Genomic DNA, 13,457 nt, shown 5'->3' with positions numbered 1-13,457 from the left:
AAGAGAATGAGGAGAATGAGGAGAATGAAGAGAATGAGGAGAATTAAGAGAATGAGGAGAATTAAGAGAATGAGGAGAATGAGGAGAATGAGGAGAATTAAGAGAATGAAGAGAATGAAGAGAATGAAGAGAATTAAGAGAATTAAGAGAATGAGGAGAATGAAGAGAATGAAGAGAATGAAGAGAATGAAGAGAATGAAGAGAATTAAGAGAATGAAGAGAATGAGGAGAATGAAGAGAATTAAGAGAATGAGGAGAATGAAGAGAATGAGGAGAATTAAGAGAATGAAGAGAATTAAGAGAATTAAGAGAATGAAGAGAATTAAGAGAATTAAGAGAATGAGGAGAATGAAGAGAATGAGGAGAATGAGGAGAATGAAGAGAATGAGGAGAATGAAGAGAATGAGGAGAATTAAGAGAATGAAGAGAATGAGGAGAATGAAGAGAATTAAGAGAATGAGGAGAATGAAGAGAATGAGGAGAATTAAGAGAATGAAGAGAATTAAGAGAATTAAGAGAATGAAGAGAATTAAGAGAATTAAGAGAATGAGGAGAATGAAGAGAATGAGGAGAATGAGGAGAATGAAGAGAATGAGGAGAATTAAGAGAATGAGGAGAATGAAGAGAATGAGGAGAATTAAGAGAATGAAGAGAATTAAGAGAATTAAGAGAATGAGGAGAATGAGGAGAATGAGGAGAATTAAGAGAATGAAGAGAATGAAGAGAATGAAGAGAATTAAGAGAATTAAGAGAATGAGGAGAATTAAGAGAATGAAGAGAATTAAGAGAATTAAGAGAATGAGGAGAATTAAGAGAATGAGGAGAATGAGGAGAATTAAGAGAATTAAGAGAATTAAGAGAATGAGGAGAATGAAGAGAATGAAGAGAATGAAGAGAATTAAGAGAATGAGGAGAATGAGGAGAATTAAGAGAATGAAGAGAATTAAGAGAATGAGGAGAATGAAGAGAATGAGGAGAATGAAGAGAATGAAGAGAATGAGGAGAATGAAGAGAATGAGGAGAATGAGGAGAATGAGGAGAATGAAGAGACCTTTAGCTGGGTCCTGAACCTTTAGTGGGGTTGATCTAAGATCACGATATTCTTTGGACATCATATGCTCTCCGCTGCTGGTTTTTAGTCCAGAGAGGACTTTTAGAGAAGTTAACACAACGGTCGCTACGGCAACAGCACAAACAAAAATGGCGCCGCTCTGACGTCCTGCTGCTTTGATCTGAATGTTCCTTCTGCTCTTATTCTGCTTCTACGGACTCAACATGTCGTCTGTAATCCGTCTTTACACACACAACTCCACTGTGCAGAGCAGCTTTAGACACACACACACACACACACACGCACGCACACACACACACTGCAGTAGCCTACTTACAGGTCTGTCTGAGCACTATTAAGATCAAGAGGATCAAGAGGAGCTCCTCCTCACAGTGTCAGTAGGTGTTTATGTCCTGAGCTCTGGCTGCAGGTTCATACCTGTGTGTAATGACATTTACTGATAACTAAATGTTGATCCCATTCTGCTGTCTATCCTTTATTGTTAGCATAGTGCTCAGCTAGCTTTCCATTCACTGCAGATATATTACCCTGTTGTTAGCTTGTTATTATCCTGTTATGATCCGGTTATGACTTGCTTCCCATTCACAGCAGATATACTACCCTGCTCTTACCCTGTTATTAACATGTTATTATCCTGTTATTAGCTTCCCATTTACTGCAGATATATCACCCTGCTCTTACCCTGTTGTTAGCTTGTTATTATCCTGTTATTAACATGTTATTATCCTGTTATTAGCTTCCCATTCACTGCAGATATATTACCCTGTTGTTAGCTTGTTATTATCCTGTTATTAACATGTTATTATCCTGTTATTAGCTTCCCATTTACTGCAGATATATCACCCTGCTCTTACCCTGTTGTTAGCTTGTTATAATCCTGTTATTAACATGTTATTATCCTGTTATTAGCTTCCCATTCACTGCAGATATATTACCCTGTTGTTAGCTTGTTATTATCCTGTTATTAACATGTTATTATCCTGTTATTAGCTTCCCATTCACTGCAGATATATTACCCTGCTCTTACCCGGTTGTTAGCTTGTTGTTAACCTGTTATTAGCCTGCTGTTAGTCTGTTAGCTTGAACTGTGACTTGGCCTGTAGTTGGCAATCTGAAAGTGATCTGGTTGGTCAAACAGTAAGCTAGATGCTGGTGGATGTTGGTTAGTTGTTGGCAACATTGCAGTGCTGATCCCGCCCCTCTCCTTCTGCATAACTACCAGATCTGAGCCACAGAAATCCAGAAGATCATCATGAAATCTCCAGACCTCCTAATCAACGGAAGATCCTGCAGTTGCTGTGATGTTGTCCGTCGGGTGTGCAGACATATTGTTATCTGGTTGGTCAATAGGTGTGTGCTTCCAGCAGTCTCTGTTTTCACAGTGACTCCTGAGGCAAGCTTGGTAATCCACACTCTCTTCTTTTAATCCAATTGAACAGCAATAGAGGCGGTGGTGTTCAGTTCAAGTCTGGATCATATTATCAGACAGGATCTCCAGGATCCTCCATGGTTCTTCAGGCCTGGGCCGATCAGGTCTGATGGTGAGATGAATATCCTCCTGGTCTTGTTACTCTCCGGGTGTCTTAAGGGCAGCAACAAAAACTCTGAGCTGCTTCGTCACCTCCCAACCTGAGAGGAGGCGCAAAGAACCATCTGAGCCAATCAGAGCTCATTATCTCTGACCAGGTGACTTCTGGCCCAATGACAGCAAGGCAGCAGATTAACTTGTTAACATGATGCCTCATGTCCTGATAGACGACATGCAGCAACTGCAACATGTCCAGCAACTGTAACTCCAACATGTCCAGCAACTGTAACATGTTCAGCAACTGTAACTGTAACATGCCCATCAAATGTAACAAGTTCAGCAACTGTAACATGTTCAGCAACTGTAACTCCAACATGTTCAGCAACTGTAACTCCAACATGTCCAGCAACTGCAACATGTCCAGCAACTGTAACTCCAACATGTCCAGCAACTGTAACTCCAACATGTCCAGCAACTGCAACATGTCCAGCAACTGCAACATGTCCAGCAACTGTAACTCCAACATGTCCAGCAACTGTAACTCCAACATGTCCAGCAACTGTAACTCCAACATGTCCAGCAACTGCAACATGTCCAGCAACTGTAACTCCAACATGTCCAGCAACTGTAACTGCAACATGTCCAGCAACTGTAACTCCAACATGTCCAGCAACTGTAACATGTTCAGCAACTGTAACTGTAACATGCCCATCAAATGTAACATGCCCAGCAACTGTAACTGTAATATGTCCAACAACTGTAACATGTCCAGCAACTGTAACTGTAATATGTCCAACAACTGTAACATGTCCAGCAACTGTAACTGTAATATGTCCAACAACTGTAACATGTCCAGCAACTGTAACTGTAATATGTCCAACAACTGTAACATGTGCAGCAACTGTAACTGTAATATGTCCAGCAACTTTAACATGTGCAGCAACTGTAACTGCATATGCAACATGTTTAGCAATTGTAACTAGCTGCAACCTGTTGGGCAGCTGAAGAAGACGTGCAGGAAACCCAGAGCTCAGCTCTAAGAGGATTATCTTGCTGAGCTAATTATTACTAGAGAGCGAATACAACGTCCCTGTGGTGCTGCACAGAACATGTTGACGCCATGCAGAGGCCAAAGCCTGCTTGGAGACGCACCATCAGCTGTAAGCGTATTGCCTCACTTCCGATTGCCACACTGCGTCTGTTATCTGATACGTACCTGTCTCAGCTCCAGCTAATTGTGTGATATTCTTTAGTACAAGCAGCTGATCACCTGCTGTACATCCTTCACATTTAAACACTTCTTTTAGCGATTCATCGCTTAAATCCATCGCTTAAATCTTATTTTCACATTGTTTGTTCTGCTAATGTTAGCTACTTTACTAGCTACATTACTAGACATTGCTAGCTTAGCAGCTAGCAATGTCTTCCTTCTCTACCTCTCCTGCTCTCTCTTGCTCAGCGTGTCACATGTATAGCTATTCCCCTTCTTTAAAGATAACGGTACATGTAATAAGTGTAGTTTATTTGCTAGGTTGGAGGCAGGTCTCAGTGGGTTAGATGCACGGCTCCGCACCATCGAAGCTTAGACGTTTGCTACGTTAGCTACGTTAGCTACGTTAGCCATCCCACCTAACATAGTCGGTGCGGACCAACTAGTATAACAATATAACAGAGGACTGTACTAACTTTAGTCTGTCTCAATATAACAGAGGACTCCTGTACTAACTTTAGTCTGTCTCAATATAACAGAGGACTTCTGTACTAACTTTAGTCCGTCTCAGATTGATCATCTTGTCGATGGTGCTACTGGCTCATTGAGAGTGACACTGGACTCGATAGCCCCTCTATAAAAGAGGATCATTAAGCAAAGGAGTAATGCCAGAGGAGTCTATAACTCATCACTAATAGAGAAAACAAGAACAACCCCAGGTTTCTTTTTAGCACTCTTTAGCTCAGGTTTACCTGGTCCAGCCCCTAGATATGCTGCTATAGACCTAGACTGCTGGGGGACATCTTAGGACACACTGAGCTCCTCTCTCCTCTAATCTCTCTCCTCTCTCTTCTTCTCTCTCTCCTTCTGGATGAATTCATGTCTCTTCAATGCACATTATAACTCTACTTCTTCCCGGGAGCCTCTGTGCTTCCTCTCCTCAAGATTCCATGGATCGTGGCTGTCTGGAGCCGGTCCTGCCTCCTGGGCCCTGCCTCCTGCCTCCTACCTTCAGCCTCCTGTCTCCTGCCCCCTGTCTCCTGCCTCCTACCCTCTACCTCCTGCTCCCTGCCTCCTGCCTCCTACCTACTGCCATGGCCCTGCTAATGCCCCTCCGCTCTACCTCCTTCTGCTTCATGGATCGCGGTTATCTGGATGCAGTCCATGCGTACACTACTCATTATATGTCATATTCATGTAATGTGCTGTAACTCTGTAAATACAATACATAATATATTTATATTTATATTTGGATGTGTAGCTTCTGAGAGCTTTCTTCATGTTCTCCAGCTGACACTATGACGTAACCATGAAGAGAGCTGTAAAAGTGTTCATACTGACTGTCTTTCTTGTCTGCTGTCAAATTGAATCTGTAAAATAGCTGTAGCATGTATCCACCTAGCCTAATTTAGCTAGCACTAAACATGCAAGCACTCACTGTCGGGCTCCTCACAGCTGGTGTAGTCCGGCGTGGTCACCAGTTCCTCCTCTGAACTGCTGAAGCCCTGCCCAGTCTGTGCTGCACTCTCATTGGCTTTCTTCCTCTTGAGGGCAGAGCTTGGGTCCAGTTGTTGCCGAGGTAACGGGCTACAGCGGGGGGAAGTGGGGCTGCTGTGATTGACAGCCCGGTCTACAGAGATCGACCTCTGACTTCCAGATCCAACCAATCCCTGAAGCCGATTCTGACGGAGGGCTAAGTGGAAAAGCACAAGTCAGACGAACTGACCTCTGGCTGACAGACCGGCGGGGCGGGGTCTACCTGGAGGTCTCAAGTTGGGGGGGGGGGGGGTCTCTAGCTGGAGGTCTCAAGTTGGGGGGGGGGGGGGTCTCTAGCTGGAGGTCTCAAGGTAGGGGGTGTGTCTAGCTGGAGGTCTCAAGGTAGGGGGGGTCTCTACCTGGAGGTCTCAGGGCCAGGTGATTGGGCTCGCTAGTTTCCAAGGAGACGTCGCTGTGGCGCCGTTGGTGGCGGACCCTGCCGACCCGAGCCGACATCCTCATGGCCTCTTCGCTCGGCTGTGGCTTCACCAGGTAGCGTTCCAGGTTGGGGTCACTACGGTAACGAGCCAGAAACTCTTCCTCCCCCCGCCGCCGCTTGTCCTGAACCCGGTCCAACGGATGGTCCTGAACCAGACGAGGATCAAATGATAACCAATGCATTCAATTAATGAAATACCTGCCGTGTCAAACTCACCTGTGAATGCCAGCGGCCCCGCCCATCTCTGATTGTTCGCCTCCAGTCACGCAGATCCTCCTCCTCGTTACCACGGCAGCCACGTGGCGACCTAGCACGGGGGTCTATACCGTGGTCAGACGGTGAGCAAGGCATCTTGACCCCTCTACCATCATAATACGACCCAGAGGGGCTGGACTTCCTGTAAATCACACATAATGGACCTTTTATCATCCCTTCAGACAGCAGCTTCTATAAGAACTTAGTTCTGGTTCTTTACCCTGTTGGTAGTCCATCCCATCAGACAGTTTGCTGTTGTAAAAACTGTAAATATAGTCTTTAAAGACCTCGCTCTCTGAAGTTATGTCCAGGTCTACTGATGGACACTGTGACTGGGTGGGCGTGGTTATAGGTTGATGATGAGTAACGTGCTGGAACTATTCATGGCGCAGTGACCTCACTTGTGGATGGTTACACTGTCTTTGTAAAGCTGTCTCCTAATGGACTCCAGGAATAACACCAGCTGATCCCAGATCTGAGCTGCAGCTGATGGTGGATATTTTAGACTCAATCTGTTTAAATAAAAAAAATATTTAAATTCCAGTGAGGGATTTATTATTTTTCCTGAGAAGCTTTTGAAAATAACAAACCTACAGGAAGTCAAAATAAAACAAAACTGTAAAATTAATGAATAGAACCTTACATATTTCTGGGCTCTGATAGTTTTCTGGATAAATCTGTTGGTTGTTTGTTTGTAAATCAACACAAATGTATTTTGAAAGGTGTAAACTATGAGCAAAAGATTTTTTATATTTTTAGTTGCTTAACTACATAAAATCAGTTAATTGCAGAATAATAATCAATCAAAATGATCAACAATCAAATGACTGAAGGAACAAATAATAAACACATAATCCATTTAGATTAAAACGCAAAGATAACAATATGTAATGTTTACAGAACAAGAAGACATATATCATATAATAATACAGAAAGAACAGTTTCTTACAGTTTGTCTGTCGGTTGTTTGAAGCTTCACACACATGCACACAGTCAGACACACACAGTCAGACACACACACTCAGCAGGTTTATAATCTGGATCATAACTGAGGCCCCGCCCCTTCTCCCAGGCGTCAGACCGGCTGCGCTCCCTTTCGGGGGTCACTTGGAGAGAAACAGGAAATGCTGAGAAGTTGCTTCAGACAGCGTCGCAAAATAAATTGAGACCTTTTTGTTGATCAGTAAATTAAAACATACAAACTACACAATTACAATACAAAAAAGATGTCAAATTGCATTGACATCTTCAGGGTCTATGGACGTTGTGTTGTAGTAGAACAGGAGAGAGCATTATTAATGTATACATATACCGAGTATACTTTATATTTACAATATTGGCGTACCTTGCATAACTGCAAAAACCCTTATGCAGAAAGCAGGACCTAAGCTTCCTGCTCTCTTGCTGTGCAGACGCTTTTCTGCTTGCAAAAACAATACACGCGCCTTATTTGCTACCGTGGACAGGCTAACAAACCCTCCGGTGTCGGTAACGGCTACGCTCCAATCCACCTGGGCATGCAATCAATTTGACTCCTATTTTGCTGATAAAATTCAGAGAATTAGACAAGCAGTCGGTGGCTCCACACCAACCACAGGATATGTGTTGTCCCCATCTTTAAATAGCATCCATTCAAATATCATGACACAATTTCACTCAATTAACCAAAGAAGCCTAGAAGACGTTATACAACATCTGAACACATCCTCCTGCTGCTTGGATATTCTACCAACACACTTTTTCAAAAATATTTCACACTGCATGACCGCTGATCTTTTACAAACTGTAAACACATCCCTTCTCTCAGGTGTCTTCCCACAAGCCCTAAAAACTGCAGTTATTAAATCACTTCTAAAGAAGGCTAGTTTAGACCCCGAAATATTGAAAAACTATAGACCAATATCAAACCTCCCATTCTTAAGTAAAATAATGGAAAAAGCGGTTTTTCAACAGCTGAACAACTTCTTGGCCGAAAATAACTGTTTTGATGTCTTCCAGTCCGGCTTTCGTCAGCACTACAGAACTGAAACTGCTCTTGTTAAGGTTTTCAACGACATCACTTAAACACAGACAGTGGCAGAATCTCAGTCTTAGTATTACTGGATCTCAGTGCTGCTTCAATTAAGTCAAGATAAAACAGAAGTAATTGTTTTTGGTCCCAAGGACGAACGATTGAAAGTCAGCGCTCAGCTTCAATCACTGATGTTAAAAACCTCAAACCAAGCCAGAAATCTAGGTGTAGTTATGGATTCAGACCTCAACCTGAACAGCCATATCAAGACAATTACAAAATCAGCCTCCTATCACCTGAAGAATATATCAAGGGTTAGAGGACTTATGTCTCAACAGGATTTAGAGAAACTTGTCCATGACTTTATCTTCAGTAGACTTGACTACTGTAACGGTGTGTTCACAGGTCATTTATCTTCAGTAGACTAGACTACTGTAACGGTGTGTTCACAGGTCATTTATCTTCAGTAGACTAGACTACTGTAACGGTGTGTTCACAGGTCATTTATCTTCAGTAGACTTGACTACTGTAACGGTGTGTTCACAGGTCATTTATCTTCAGTAGACTGGACTACTGTAACGGTGTGTTCACAGGTCATTTATCTTCAGTAGACTTGACTACTGTAACGGTGTGTTCACAGGTCATTTATCTTCAGGAGACTTGACTACTGTAACGGTGTGTTCACAGGTCATTTATCTTCAGTAGACTTGACTACTGTAACGGTGTGTTCACAGGTCATTTATCTTCAGCAGACTTGACTACTGTAACGGTGTGTTCACAGGTCATTTATCTTCAGTAGACTTGACTACTGTAACGGTGTGTTCACAGGTCATTTATCTTCAGTAGACTAGACTACTGTAACGGTGTGTTCACAGGTCATTTATCTTCAGTAGACTTGACTACTGTAACGGTGTGTTCACAGGTCATTTATCTTCAGTAGACTTGACTACTGTAACGGTGTGTTCACAGGTCATTTATCTTCAGTAGACTTGACTACTGTAACGGTGTGTTCACAGGTCATTTATCTTCAGGAGACTTGACTACTGTAACGGTGTGTTCACAGGCCTCTGTAAAAAGTCAATCAGAAAGCTGCAGCTGATTCAGAACGCTGCAGCTGGAGTCCTCACTAAGACCAGGAAAGTGGATCACATCACTCCAGTTCTGAGGTCTTTGCACTGGCTCCCTGTCAAACAAAGAATTGACTTTAAAATCCTGCTGCTGGTTTATAAAGCACTGAATGGTTTAGGGCCTAAGTATGTTTGTGATCTACTGCTACCAGCGGATCATTTCAAAAAGTCCAGCCGAGATCAGGCTGCTCTCGGCGGGCAGCAGAGCGCTGACGGCCCGGTGCTGCGGGGCTCACGGTCCGCGAGCAGGACCTCAACCCGTCAGCGTATCTTTTTAAGTCGGCCGATTCTTGAGAAAGCGACCACAGAGTTGATGCTTAAACAACTAACTTCTCGCCTGAAAACATCCTAAAGTTACATTGTGTGACTCAACAACGGTAGTATTCAGAGAATGTCAACTTTCAGTTATGAGTTTTCTCATCCGTCATTGTTCTCCGTTTGCTGGTCCGAAATGCATTCTGGGATATTGGTTCTCTCAAGTACGCTCAAGTCTGCTCTGATGCATCCTGGGTAAAATGGGTGGATCAAGTCACATCCGGGCATTTTCACGGACTTTTGTACGTACTTAACCCTAACCCGACGTTTCACGAGAACACGAGTACAGAGAAGAACGCTTATTGAGAGACGGCCACTTCTGTTTCTGTTGTGTCTGTCAGTCACCTTGTCTCTCGTTCCAGACTCCGCCCTCCTGTGTGATTGTAAGCCCCGCCCTCATTGTTTCCACCTGTGCTTCGTTCCCCTGTGTATTTGGTCTGTGTCAACCCCGGGTTCTGTGCCAGTTTGTCTCTAAATGCTTTGTGAGCAGATCAGTGGTTTTACCCTTTTTTGTTCTCTCGTGAGTTTGCCCGTCGATTTTGATACCTCTGCCTCCCCGGGCGGATTAAACACTTTGTTTTTTACACCTGACTCCCGTGCCTCAGGGTCTGCTTGTGAGTCCTGTTCACCGTGGTAAGAAAGTCCTCAACATTACTAGTTAGTAGTAACATTACTAGTTGATATTAACAGTAACATTACTAGCAGACCATGCCTGAGACGGTAATTACGTATTGTCTTTACTAAATATTACATAATGAATATGGACGGACGATTAATCGGCCATCAGCCTTTCCTGCTCCAAACCCTTGTTCATGTCGGTCGTTGGTCAGCTGCTCTCGTCTGTGTGTGACGGCTTCTCAGTAAGAAGATTTATTGAAACATGCAGTGAGATATTGTGCAAAATACATTTTTTTTTTTTATCAAATGTGAGAATTTGCTGAAATATGGATCTCTGCTGGTCTTCTCCTGCCGTAGTGCAACACCTCCAGGAGACGAGCAGCTGTGGCAGGAGAGCTCAAACTGAATGCTAAAAGTCTTCATATAGAAACATGAAATTAGAGCTGCAACAATTCATCAATAAATTAATCAAATAAACAGCAACTATTTTAATAATTGATGAGATGTTCAAATACTCGGCTTCACAAAATATTCTTAAACTGAATCTTGTGTTTCTGACTCGAAGACGGAACATTTTACAGACCAAACGATGAATGAAAATAGAGGCCTGTTATTGTTAATGTACAATGAGATAAGATCTATATCAATATTTGCAATCTAATGTGCTACATATCTTTTCTACTTCCACTTGTTTGTAGTCAGTGACAATATGAACTTGAGGTTTCCTTCTGCTGGTCCTGAGTCAGTTCTGTACCGCTCTCAGCTTCCCCTCCGGTTTCAGTCGCCACGTGTTGTGCCATGTGTCGCTTCATGTTTGAGACCTGCGTGAAGGTTTTAGTACAAACGGAGCAGCTGAAGGGTTTCTCTCGGGTCTCCCCCGTGTGCTGTGCCATGTGCCGCTTCAGATTCCCTCCTTGTGTGAATCTGATGCCACAATGGGAGCAGCTGAAGGGTTTCTCTCCAGAATGCGTCCTCAGGTGTTTCTTCAGAGCTCCACTCGCAGTGAAGCCTTTAGCGCAAACAGAGCAACTAAACGGTTTCTCTCCTGTGTGAATTCTCATGTGAGCCTTCAAGTTGTGCTTGTGATTAAATCTGTTACCACACTGACGGCAGCGAAATGGTTTCTCTCCCGGTTCCACCTGCGGGTTCTCTTCTGTTTGGCGCTCATCGAGCTCAGAGTGCTCGCTGCAACACTTGTGTCGTCTGAAACCCGAAAGCCACGTGAACTTTTTGTCACAGATGCTGCAGCTGAACTGTTTCTCTCCCGTGTGGACGGCTGTGTGCTGAGTCATGTGGACCTTCTGTGTAAAACCTTTGGCACAAAACGGGCAGCTGAACGGTCTCTCTCCTGTGTGAAGTCTCTCGTGAGTCTTCAGATTTACCATCCGGCCGAATCTTTTCCCGCACTGAGAGCAGCTGAATGGTTTCTCTCCAGTGTGACTCGTCATGTGACCCAGCAGCGACCTCTTACAGCCAAATGTTTTACCACAGTCAGAGCAGCTGAACGGTCTCTCTCCGGTGTGAATTCTCACGTGAGTCTGCAGATGTTCCTTTCGGCCAAATACTTTCCCGCAGTCAGAGCAGCTGAACGCTTTCTTGCCGCTGTTACGCCCTGCATCAGAGTTTAAACATGACTGATGTTCTCTGGTCTTTGTCCTGTCAACGTCACTGAATTCATCCTTAAATTCAAACTCTCCAGACTCATCGGGATCTGAGTTCCTGTCTGGTTCTGGTCCTCCACAGTCCTCTCCATCAGCTTCTGTTTCCATGTGTTCAGTTTGTCTTTGATGAAGCTGTGAGGACTGAGCTTCCTCTTCATCATCTTCACTCTTCACAGGAGTGAATGAGAACTTGATACCAGCCTCCTCCAGCCCTTGAAGCTGCTCTCCCTCCTGACTGGTCCAGAGTTCCTCCTGTTCCTCTTTAATGTGTGGTGGGTCTTGTTCCTCCTGTTCCTCTTCAATGTGTGTGGGCTCTGGGTCCTGACTGGTCCAGGGTTTGTGACGCCGAGAAGATTCACCGCCACACTTGTGTCTCTTGAGCTGATAAAGCCAGGTGAATCTTTGGTCACACACTCTGCAGCTGAACCGGTTCTCCTTGGTGTGAACGGACATGTGTTGTGTCAGATGTCCTCTGTGTTTAAAGCTTTTACCACAAACGGAGCAGCCAAACGGTCTCTCTCCTGTGTGAATCCTCCTGTGTATGTTCAGATTGTCCTTGCGGCTGAATATCTTTCCACACTGGGAGCAGCTGAATGATTTGTCTCCGGTGTCATCAGTGTGTCTCTGAGCGGACGCGGCGGCACACTGATGACTCTTGAGCTGAGTGTACCAGGTGAACCTTTCTTCACAGAAAAGACAGCTGAAGCGTTTCTCTCCTGTGTGGACAGACATGTGATACGTCAGATTCACTTTTTGAGTAAAACCTTTACCGCAGATCGAGCAGCTGAACAGTTTCTCTCCTGTGTGAGTTCTCAAGTGGATCTTCAAATGTGGGCTGCGGCCAAATACTTTGCCACATTCAGAGCAGCTGTATGTTTTCCTGCCAGTTTTACTTCTCAGATCATCAACAGGGACTTCAAAGATCTTCAGGGACTTTAAACCCGACTGAGGTTCTCTGTTCTCCGTCCGATCTTCACCACTGACTTCGGTCTTAAACTCTGAGGACTCAGAAGGATCCGAGTTCCGGACTGGTTCCTCCTGAATGGTCCAGAGTTCCTCCTGTTCTTCTTTAATGTGTGGGGGATCTAGGTCCTCCTGTTCTTCTTTAATGTGTGGGGGCTCTGGGTCCTCCTGGTCCAGACTAGAGCTCCAGTCCTGCTGCTCAGGGGGAACCTCTTCTTTAACCACCACCAACAGCTGCTGGACGTCTGCAGGAAACATACATTGAGGAAAAAACAGGAGTTTATGTTCATGTCAAGCTTAAAAAGGTGTGTATCTGCAAGAGGCTAATGTATATAAACGTCTCCTTCAATTCAAGTCAGTTTATTTTGTATAGCTCACAAATAACAAACTCCCCTCAGAGGGTTTTACTGTAATCACTGCATTTAAGTACTTTATATACTATTTTATTCTGTCTGTATATTTAATTTAAAATTGCTAGTGTATTCTTCTTCTTTACTGTTTATTTATATTACTTGATTTTTTACTATGTGTCTCTTGTGTGCACTGCTGCTGTAATCCTGCAATGTTCCCACTGCGGGACTAATAAAGGATTTTCTTATCTTGTTTTTCAATCTGTAACATAACATCCTGTCACAGGACCTCACATCGGATCAGGAACAACTCCCCAAATAAAGATAGCAAAAACCCTTTCACAGGGAAAACAGGAAAAACCTTCAGGAGAG

At 43.9% G+C, this 13,457-nt stretch overlaps 1 protein-coding gene across 1 annotated transcript in view; it reads right to left on the bottom strand.

The window, feature by feature from the left end:
- Positions 1-11,403, bottom strand: part of rims2b (regulating synaptic membrane exocytosis 2b) — a gene marked incomplete at its 5' end in the record, with an annotated part of 44,097 nt that extends 32,694 nt beyond the window's left edge. Inside the window, 7 exons of the mRNA XM_079231967.1 lie at positions 2,694-2,701; positions 5,249-5,503; positions 5,706-5,931; positions 6,002-6,182; positions 6,442-6,526; positions 10,866-11,120; positions 11,211-11,403. Of these exons, the coding sequence (XP_079088093.1) occupies positions 2,694-2,701; positions 5,249-5,503; positions 5,706-5,931; positions 6,002-6,182; positions 6,442-6,526; positions 10,866-11,120; positions 11,211-11,403 (1,203 nt within the window). The remainder of the gene's footprint in view (positions 1-2,693; positions 2,702-5,248; positions 5,504-5,705; positions 5,932-6,001; positions 6,183-6,441; positions 6,527-10,865; positions 11,121-11,210) is intronic.
- Positions 11,404-13,457: the final 2,054 nt, after the last annotated feature.

Source organism: Taurulus bubalis, assembly GCF_910589615.1.
Source record: "Taurulus bubalis genome assembly, chromosome: 16".
In the NCBI taxonomy this organism is placed as follows: Eukaryota; Metazoa; Chordata; class Actinopteri; order Perciformes; family Cottidae; genus Taurulus; species Taurulus bubalis.
The sequence above is the reverse complement of the archived record's forward strand: the minus strand, read 5'-3'. Positions and strand labels throughout refer to the sequence as shown.